Source organism: Mangifera indica, chromosome 18 (genome assembly GCF_011075055.1).
Source record: "Mangifera indica cultivar Alphonso chromosome 18, CATAS_Mindica_2.1, whole genome shotgun sequence".
In the NCBI taxonomy this organism is placed as follows: Eukaryota; Viridiplantae; Streptophyta; class Magnoliopsida; order Sapindales; family Anacardiaceae; genus Mangifera; species Mangifera indica.
Window position 1 is genome coordinate 10,694,158 of NC_058154.1, and position 10,769 is coordinate 10,704,926.

Consider the following 10,769-nt stretch of genomic DNA (forward strand, 5'->3'; position numbering starts at 1 on the left):
GAATAAGTTTTAGAACTGAAGGTAGCATATTGTATTTTTTGCAAACGTAGAGGAGATAGACTAATTCTGTCTTGAAGATTACTTGTGAGTTACTTTGGGCTCCAGTCAAAATGAAACTGTTCAATCTTCTTCCTTGTGCTTTCTCGTTCAAAATCAACCTTGAAAGGATACCATAGCGAATTCTCTTTATTATTAAAATCACAATCTTTGAAACGTTCACTGTGTGTGTATGTATATATGTATTCACTAGCACTAAAAAATATAAACAGGAAACTCATCTGAAAAGATTTAACAAAACCTACACTTCTTCAAGACCAAGAAGAAGAAGGAAAAAAAAAAAAGCAAACAAACAAACACACCCACCGTGCAATATCGCCCTTCTGCCGCCATGAACAACATGAGCCGCTTCTTGTTCCGCCAGAACCTTCAAACCTGCGACGTGTTTATCAACCACAGAGGGATTGACACGAAGCGAACGGTCGCCACTTTGCTGTACGATCATCTTTCACGGCTGAATTTATGCCCGTTCTTGGACAACAAGAACATGAAGCCCGGCGATAAGTTATTTGACAAGATTAACAGCGCCATCAAGGGTTGCAAAATTGGCGTCACTGTGTTTTCACCTCGTTATTGTGAGTCGTATTTTTGCCTTCATGAATTGGCTCTTATCATGGAGTCGAAGAAGAAGGTTATCCCTATATTCTGTGACATCAAGCCGTCGGAACTTCGTGTCCCCGACAATGGGAAATGCCCGGCCAATGAGGTTCAGAGATTCAACCGGGCTCTTGAAGAGGCAAAGTACACCGTTGGGCTCACGTTCGATTCTTTGAAAGGGTTTGATTTTCTTCCTTTTGTTAAATATTTCTCGCACAGTACCTTCTAGAGATGGCAACACGACTGGTAGAGGTTCCCTGCCTGTAGGGAAAACCCTTCTTGTCTTGTGTGTCAAGACGACTGGCAGAGGTTCCCTGTTTGCAGGGAAAACCTTTATTGTCTCGTATGTCCTTAATACGTATGCCCTTAATATGACAACTTATGACGGTTTAAGAAATATAAAAGGAATAGGTCAATTAGAGAAGAGATTAGTTTGAGAGATGACGAATTATAAATATATTTATGTTCTTCATATCTTCTTCTTTATCAAAAAAATTCCCTGAACACAATTTCGCGGATCAAATTATTATCTCTGATACTTTCTGCTTGAGTAAAGTTATTATTCATATTAGCGAAGTTTTTATACATAGACGCACATGTCTGGTCTTAATATAAAGTATTATTTTTTCAAACATGATTTTGATAACCGAACAGCAGTTAAATAGTAATTGCTTATTTCAGAAACTAATTAAGTAGCTAGGGTTTTTCTTAACATATCTTTAATTAATGGTTTTTACAGGAACTGGTCAGAAGTTGTGACAAATGCATCAGACATAGTCATTAACAGCTTAATGGAGATTGAGTCTGAAGACTAGAGGCACAGGCGCAAGAACAATACACCCAATGCCCAACCACTGATGAAGAGCTTCAATTTTTTTAGTTTAATTTTCAATAATAATATTTACAATAAAATTCTGTGTATTCAGTTTTGAGTATTTAATTGAACACTTAAATAATGCATCGTTATGTGATTAAACGTTATTTTATTCAATTACTCGATCACATAATGTTACATAATTTAAGTATCCAATTCAATATTTAAAACTGGATCCACATAATATTTCTCTAATATCTAAGACGGTTTGTTCATTCCTTTGTTATTCCTTTTTTTCCTTTTAAAGTTTAGTTGTTGAGTCCCTTCGGTGGAGTTGCATGGTTGTGTAATATACTATAGCTAGAAATAAAATATACAAATTTACTTGTACATTCATATGTGGTAGTATTTGACGGACTGATTTAAAATTAGAGAAAAAATAAATAATTATATCATCTAATCACAAGCTTAACTTTGTATTAGATAAATTTACGCAATTTTTTTAGGCATAATCTTATTCTTTTAAGGTATAGTTCTCCATTGTTGATTTTATTATTCTTGCTGAATACTTCTATCTTCTTCTTCTTATTTATTATTATTATGCTGAAATTTAAAATAATTGATGTGATAAAATTAAGAATTGATGTATTACTTGGTGACAATCGTATACTTTTAAAAGGAATAAAATTACAATTAAACTATGCGTATTCATTTTAAGCACACAAATATGTATACACTTGATATGTGTAATAATGTGATTGAATGATTTTGAATTAAGAATAAAATAACACCTAATCACATGATGACACATGTAAGTGTGTATCTATTTGTGTATTCAAAGTGGGTACGTATAATATTGCTCATGAAACTATGCTTACACATTTTTTGTATACGATTTAGGTACACAGGTGATGCGTTATTACGTAATTAGATGATTTTGAATTAAAGATAAAGTAACATCTATTTATATAATGATATATAATTTATATACCTAAATTTTATATAAAAATTGTGTGTACATAATATTACTTTCTGAAAAGTTTTCCCGTTTTGTTGTATAAGTTTCCATAAATATGTTAGTTTAAAAACTCATCAAGTTACCATCAATAACTCATTCAAAATGAGTTAAACAATTTTATTATTTTGTAACATCGTTGTTGAGTCAATTATTAAATTTAGAGTTTGTCTTATTTAATATAATTGATTTGATTTTGTAAAAATGATAATTCAGGTTAGATGAGATTTCTCGTCTGAAAAAAGAAAAAGGCCACGAACTAAATAATATGATGTCTTAGAGAGAATTATTTGATTAAAATGATAGAAGAATCAAATTTATTGATGAGACAAGGACAATGCTTCTCATTAGTTAATCCTTGCATTATCGCATCAATTTTTGGACAATCAATAGTGACCACAAAAAATTATCGATTTAATTATATTCAAGAAAATTATATACCAATTTTTAAGTATTAAATTTGATATATAGATGATATATCATAGTGTAACTAGTATTATTTTATCCTTAATTTAAAATCACTTGCTCATATAATAGTATATAATTTGAATATTTAATCGAGTACTTTAAAAGTGAGTATACATAATATTATACATAATCTAAATACCTAATTAAATACTTTAAAACTAAGTATATATAATATTGCAGAATTATAGTATTGCTAGATATTACAAACATAATTACCCGAGCTAGATTGCTACTTTTGAGATCAAACCAAACACTTAGTGACTAATCTCACAATTATTGAACCACTAAATCAGATAAATCAAGAATTTGATTTTGATATATCATCAAAAGAGACTTAAATCTATACTCTTTTACATATGAAACTTACTCTTTTACTACTCATCCTCCTTGGATGTTTATGACAGTTTACTAGAAATGGAATTACTTAAACAGAGTTAAGAGAAAGAAGGCGTGGCTCTGGAAAATCGGATCATGGCATTGGGAAAAAAGCTTGGAGTATTTCTGCAGCATATCTCATCAGCGATGGCCTCAAACATACTGCCCATAAGCCCAACACTGCCATCACTATTATTTCCCCTCCCAAGATCATTTCCTCTTCGACTTCATTTCAAACATTCCTTCCTTAACTCTCGTCAGTTCTTTCAGCTCACTGAAGAATCGCATTTTGATGAATTTGCGGCTGATGATAAAGGGTGTTCTTCAGTACGGCGCTACCCTAGATATCAGCTACCTTATGTAATTTTCTCTGTGAAAACTTCCTCTTTTACTACTCAAACTATCCTTGGATGTTTATGACAGTTCACTAGAAATGGAATTACTTAAACAGAGTTAAGAAAAAGAAGGCGTGGCTCTGGAAAATCGGATCATGGCATTGGGAAAAAAGCTTGGAGTATTTCTGCAGCATATCTCATCAGATATGGCCTCAAACATACTGCCCATAACCCCAACACTGCCATCACTATAATTTCCCCTCCCAAGATCATTTCTTCTTCGACTTCATTTCAAACATTCCTTCCTTAACTCTCGTCAGTTCTTTCAGCTCACTGAAGAATCGCATTTTGATGAATTTGTGGCTGATGATAAAGGGTGCTCTTCAGTACGGCGCTACCTTAGATATCAGCTACCTTATGTAATTTTCTCTGTGAAAACTACCGTTCTCTTCTCACCTACCAGTCTTCAACTTCTGGGTCTGTATCGATCGTTTTAAATTCAATCATGGCTAAGCATTTTAAAGAAATAAAATATAAAAGAATCTAGGGCAAGAGAAGTAGATAAACTTTAGTTGTTTTAAAAGGAGTCTAGAGATGACAACGGATCAAAAAGGAATCGAATACCTTAATGCTAGTCGCTATAGGCCCATCTCTGATACGAGGATAATAGTGAAAAAATTTCTCTCCTCTTTTCCTCTCCATTCACATAGGATCACACTTTCCTCTCTTACTCTCACTTGAAAAATAGTTAAATATTTATTAAGTATTAGAATATGTTTGTAATAATTTAAAATTTTAAAAGGTAATTCAATATATAAATATTTAAAAAATAAATTGAGAAGAGACAAAACAAAGAGAAAATGAGTTAAGGATATAATTAATTATCACTATCGCTGCCCCGTCCTTGACTATGAGATTTTAGTCGTCCCGTCTCCATTTTTATTAGAGAATTATGAAAGAGAAATCCAAAGACTTGATTTTACAAACTTAATTGTCATCTTTAGATGAGCCCCCATCAAGTCTAGACTCAAGAATTGCTAAACAAATTGTTCTTAGACCTGGTATGGGCTCATCAAAAAACGGCAGGCTAAGGTTTATCTAAATCTCGCCCAGAATATCCCTTATAAATGGGCTTCTCACAGGGCTATTCTTCCAATAGTTAAACAAAGTTGAGCAATCAACCTTTTAGTTGTACAATCTTCAGGTGGAAGGCGGGGGTTCTTCTGTGGTATTGTGTGGGATATCGACATGACAAGGTGGCCGCACTTGAAGGGGGTTGAGGTCCCTTTAAGTTGTATGGGTGACATTCATCGCATGGTCTATTAGTGCAAGTGGAGGGGTCTGCGGGTGTTTGCGAGTTGAGCGATGCTGGAGTTGTATCAACTCCCTTAAGATAGTTGATAAAACCTCTGCGACTAGTTTTTGCTTCACAACTACCATTTATGGGGACATAAGCGAAGTCATCTATCTTGACGCATGACGTGGAAGTCAGCGGGAAGATTTCAAATGAATGCAGTGAGTGTGAGCTGGTGTGAGTTGGTTAGTGTGCAGAGACAATATAATTGTGGTGAAACATATCCTACTGAAACAGAGTCTACAATTTCGGCTAATGACAAACACCAGTTTATTTTTCAGCCATACATATCATAGTGAAACATAGGAATCAATATTTTTGTACTCCTCTATTCTGTGATCTGGTGATAGTGGAAATTTTCTTTTTAGATGAACTTGCATCATTCTGAGCGGTAATGTTGGTGAGGAAATTCCTATACCATCTTGCAGAAAGCTTTGGAGTCCGATCAAGCGTCTGGCGATCTACATAGTAGAGTCCAAACATCGTGCCAAAACCATCTGTCCATTCTAGGTTGTCCATCAAGCTCCAAACAAAATATCCTCTAACATCAGCTCCATTCCTATCAATTAAATCATAAGTAAAGCATTCATCTATGTGTAGTTTTTTCAAACCCCTGAAATTTTGTTTTTTCAAGGTATATGTAAAGAGTCTACACATTTCAGAGAACAGTCCAATTAGTAGTTCACCTTATTGCTCTAGCCAATGCAGCAAGGTAGCCTTTATGGTACTCAATTCTCTTGACATCCTGAAGCAAATCTTCAACTTGTCTACTCTCTTCTCTTGGTGGCGCATACCCTACACCATAAAATGGAACAAAAAGGGAACCAAATGACAAGTTGGGAAGGACTTTGTAACATTTTTGGTTCAATAATCTGATCCACTTTTAAGATATTATCTAGTTTGATACACACTCCATTCCAAACGATGTGAGATACACATATAAACCCAACATCTCTCCTGTGTTTTGTTGATGTCGGATCTGCACAATGGTTACCCCTTACAGGACTCAACAAGGACATACAATCTATCGTAGTTTTATTTTTGGGTTTTGTGACATGGAACGCATTTAAATAACTTAAGGAGCTCACATGCTATTTAACTAATCATACCCTAACATCCCTAAGTGATGTGGGTTGCATAGTCATATCTCCTATGTTTTGCTAATGTGGGATTTACCTAAAGGTGTCATAGGCTTAACTTTGTTTCTTCATTTTATTGTCTTTGGGTGATGCACATAGGTTATTAAAAAGGCATATAAGCACATTATACTTGTAGCACATACCATTTTCTGTCACATATATGGGCATGTTTTTATATCTTTCCTTAATATAGTCCATGAGTTTCTCCATGCCTTCTGGAACAACAAAGAATTCTGGATTCCCGCTCTGCCAGAAACCAAAATAGTAGAAAATGGTAGGTATGTGCTAAGAAAAACATGCAGCCCAAATGAGAAGTATATAGCCAAAAAATTTCATATTACTAAGAATAAAATCATGTTAGCTCACAGGTTCTCCGATTGGAATTCCATCTCGTTCGCCAGTGGTGTACACGAAGCCTCTGATTGCATGATCACTACCTGAACTGCAAGCAGAATGGATGCAGTCCGTGGCATATAGAGTTGAGTAATGGTTGACGCCAATGAAATCTGTACTGCCTTTGATCAACTTAGTTTCTTCGAGTGAGAATCTAGGCAATTCATTGCCAAGATATTTGCGCATTTCTGGTGGATAAACTCCATATACTAAGGGATCAAACATCCTGCAAGACAGCAAGCAAAACTTCCTTTGTGAACATGTCCTTCAGCATTTTGTATACAGGAGGATCTAATAATGAAGTTAAGCTAAAAAAAGGGCATGGAGCATAGTGCTTTGTCAAAAAAATAAATGTTGCCAAGGACAGTCTTCAGTAATTTGATTTACCCAAGCAATTCTGACTTACCAGCCTAGGTTGAAAGCCAGAATCCTATTCACAGCTTTTTGATCTGTTTCTTCATCTCTCAGGGGTTCATACATGTGTGAACTCGCAATTATTCCTATGGAACCCCCTTGTTTTGGCTGCATTAATGTCAAAAATTTACGAGGCGATAATAACAATTATCTCAACCAATTTTCTCCCAGAAGCACTTAAAATTCTCACTTGACAAAGAATGTTCAATTACCTGAAACTGCTCACGGTATAGCTGAACAGCCTTGGCATGTGACAGTAACATGTTGTGCATAACAATGAGGGGCTCTACATCAGAGTTGCCAGCAGAACAATTTCCAAATGGTGCTGAACAGTGAGCTGGAGGGTACCATCCCCTGACATATCCCATTTCACTTAACAGGTTCGGCTCATTGATGGTTGCCCAATACTTAACTCGATCACCGAAATTCTCAAAGCATGTTTTGGCAAAATGCACAAAATCTTCCCTGCAAGAAGAGTGAAATTACACACTCCACTAACAAAACTGATTTATCAGAACTAAGTGAGCAAGAAATGGATTAAAGGGCCTAATAGTAACCAGGCATTACTATCTCAACAGCAAAAGTAGAAGTTTACTGAATCAGAGGGCTGAGCCAAGACCCATATCTATCTTCTAGTTCTTGTGGCGAGTCAAAATGGAATATGGTCACAAATGGCTCAATTCCTGCATTAAACATTTCACATTCCTCATCAAATTGCAAGAAAATTGTGAAAAGAAAAAAAAAGGCAAGTAGTTTTAAGTCAAAGATTCAATGAAAAAGATATTACCTCTGAGCAAGAGATGATCTATAACATTATTATAGAACATGATTCCACTTGGATTAAGTTCCCCAAATCTTCCTCCTGTTACAGCTCAGGAACATTATCATCAATCACTTGAATGTTAATTCCACTATTTTACCATACAATTATGCTATTAAAAACATCAATAAACTATACGTATTCACTTTGAGTACACAAATGAGTCTACATTTGATGTATGTTATCAAGTGATTAGTGAATTTTAAATTAAGAATAAAATAACAATCAATTACATGATTACACACATCAAGTGTGTACCCATCATTTGTGTGTTTAAAGTGGGTTCTCATAACATAGCTCTAAGATCATACTTGGTAAAATTCTAGCCCAAGAAATTGAGAACCGGTATGCATTTACTCCAAGAGACTGCATAATCTCAATATCTTCCTGCAAAATAAAAAATGTTTTAACATGTTCAGTAGAACTTGCAGGTAAGTAAAATAAAAGTAAAAAAATTTAACAATTCATTTACCAAGAAGCGATGGTAATGATCATCAGCAACATCTCCATTATCATTGTTAACAATTTTTCCTGGAAAATGGGCAACCAAAATTTGAATAAATCCACAGGTAAAGAAGTTAATTTGATCAGTATATAAGTTTACCTTGAATGTGAGAGAAAAAATCCCAATTGCTGAGGCCCTTTCCATCTTCAAGATACCCTCCTTCAACCTGTAACAAAGAGAGAGAACATAACAAAAAAAAAAGTAGTAAAAATAAAAAGTAAAAGCTGAAGAAGAAGAGTTGCCTGGTAAGATGAAGTGGAGGTGCCAAAAAGGAACCCAGATGGGTATTGAGACCTGTTTACATCTTCATCATTTTGATTGGAGAATACATCAAAAGAAAGAGAAGAGAAGAGGTGGAACAGAAGAAGAAGAAGAACCAAGAAAGAGATGTGAAGTCCAGTTAGCTCCATTTTTGTCTGACAAGAAACACTCCAAGCATGTGCCCATTCTTATGATAGGAAAATATTTGTCAGCCTCTTAAAATTGAATTGAACGTGTGGTACAATTATACATTCAACATTCTGGTCCTATCAACCTTTGTTCCATCTGATCTTCAACAACTTTACCGGCTTGTCAATTAATATATATATGTATATATTTAAGCTTATTGAGACCTGAGAATAAGCTTTTACATTAATTTAGAGGCCAAAGACTTATTCCCACCCAAGGTTTGATGTAATTCCAAAACTCCCATCTATCAACTTTTAAAAATTTACAGTCCCACTTATAAGCTAATTTTTGTTAAAATTTTCAGTTAGATATAAAAGTAAAACTATCATTTTAACAATAATATTAAAAATATATATAATTTACTATATTTCTCTATGTTTTAAAAACTAACAACTTCACCCACATTTAAAGTTTTCTAATTTTGAAAAGTCATATTTTTCCCCTCCCCCCAAACCAAGGGTTATTTTTTTTACATCTCTGTCACTGTCTCTCTCTATTATTCGATGAATCTAGATGATTTGTCTGGAATCGTTATCATCTAGACACGTTGTCGTCTAGATGAAACTCTTTGTTTGGACGATGTTTCGTCACTTCATTTGGATGATAACATGTCAAGACGAATTGTTTGGATTTATCGAATAATAAAGAGAGACGATGATGGTATAGGGTAGAAAGAGAAGGTCGCTGGAGAGAGAGATGGTGGTCGGATAGGTGAAGAAAAAAAATCTAGGTTTGGAGGGGGAGAAATATGACTTTTTAAAGCTGAAAAAATTTAAATAGAAATGAAATTGTTAGTTTTTAAAACTTGTAAAAGAATATAATAATTATATATATATTTTAATATTATTATTAAAATAATGATTTTACTCTTATATTTAACTGAGAATTTTAATAGAAATTGAGTTTTTAAAAGTTGATATATAAGAGTTTGAAATTACATCAAACCTTGGGGTGGGAATAAATCTTTTGGCCTAATTTAGAGTAAAAGCATGGAACAAGAATATGTAACCATTGGAGTAGGTGTGGACCACTCTAAACAAGCAATCAGTATCAATTAATTTATCTTTTTTTCCAATCTGGCCAAGGCATCTTACAATATATTAAATTTATTAACTGTTGTAACATTTTATAATAATTGTTTAATATAAAAAACTTGAATATAAAATTTTGTATATCATAATGCTTTGATGATGTGAAATGCACGTCCATGTTTGTGTAGAATATAGACAATTTGGAAGGGACAGAAAAGAAATATATATATAAATCAAGTAGATTCTTTTCATTATGTAAATGTGATTAATGTAATCTCGAAAGGATAGAATAATTTGCTCCAAAGGTCGATTGATATTACAGGAATCAAATTGTTCAATATTTCGAGCCCGGTCTATTTTTGACTTGATCAGGGTAAGTCACTCATTACGATTAATACACTATTTGCTAATATGATTTTCCACACTAATTAATATATTGGTAATCAATTACACAAATTAAAAAAATATTCTTAGACACTATCCTCATGAACCTTCCCTAAAGTATACATAGTAGAATTGTGTTGTCTTAAATTTTCTTTGGTTTGAATCGAAATAAATTGATACATAATAGTGGGAGGATTGCCTCCAATTTCTTGCATACAATTAATTGATTGATAAATGTTCCTACTTATTTAGTCTTGCAGGAGGGGTATTTTTGTTTTACTTACAAATTCAAAAAAGAATCCTCTGTTGATGAGGTGTTATTTGACTTTCAAGAGATGATGGTGTTGGATGGTATCATGATCGATGTCATGGTGGTAATGATAGATTTGACTATGAGATTACTGAGTGCAATCTTTTTTTCTTTAATGGGAATGTAGAAATAACCCTTTATGCTTGTTGATGGTATAAATTTAACCAATAAGAGTGATAAGAATGTATTTGATATATATAGTGGGGTCTTTCTTGAATTTTTAACATGGAGTCTTTTTTTAATCCCAGTTATGTTCACCATAAAATTTTGTTTCCAAACTAGCTTCATTGGTTGTTGACCATCTAGGA

At 33.7% G+C, this 10,769-nt stretch overlaps 2 protein-coding genes across 3 annotated transcripts; one reads left to right on the forward strand and one right to left on the reverse strand.

Annotated features, from left to right (window-relative positions):
- The first annotated feature begins 397 nt into the window (after nt 1–397).
- On the forward strand, nt 398–1,469 carry LOC123201712 (TIR-only protein-like). The gene is made up of 2 exons (XM_044617276.1): nt 398–834; nt 1,394–1,469. Exons 1-2 carry the CDS (start codon nt 398–400, stop codon nt 1,467–1,469), a joined length of 513 nt encoding a protein of 170 aa, XP_044473211.1.
- Nucleotides 1,470–5,223: 3,754 nt separating this feature from the next.
- LOC123202283 (beta-glucosidase 18-like) lies at nt 5,224–8,782 on the reverse strand. 2 transcript variants are annotated; one of them, XM_044618111.1, is made up of 12 exons: nt 8,529–8,782; nt 8,386–8,452; nt 8,254–8,312; nt 8,093–8,168; nt 7,749–7,823; nt 7,557–7,644; nt 7,174–7,426; nt 6,954–7,069; nt 6,521–6,773; nt 6,298–6,439; nt 5,702–5,810; nt 5,224–5,574 (listed from the first exon to the last, which is right to left on the reverse strand). In XM_044618111.1, the coding sequence occupies exons 1-12, from the start codon at nt 8,694–8,696 to the stop codon at nt 5,325–5,327; spliced, it is 1,656 nt and encodes a 551-aa protein (XP_044474046.1). In that variant the 5' UTR covers nt 8,697–8,782; the 3' UTR covers nt 5,224–5,324. The 2 variants fall into 2 exon arrangements, with proteins under 2 accessions (XP_044474046.1, XP_044474047.1); XM_044618112.1 differs by having other exon boundaries at nt 6,298–6,400; nt 8,529–8,777.
- Between the last annotated feature and the right edge of the window lie 1,987 nt (nt 8,783–10,769).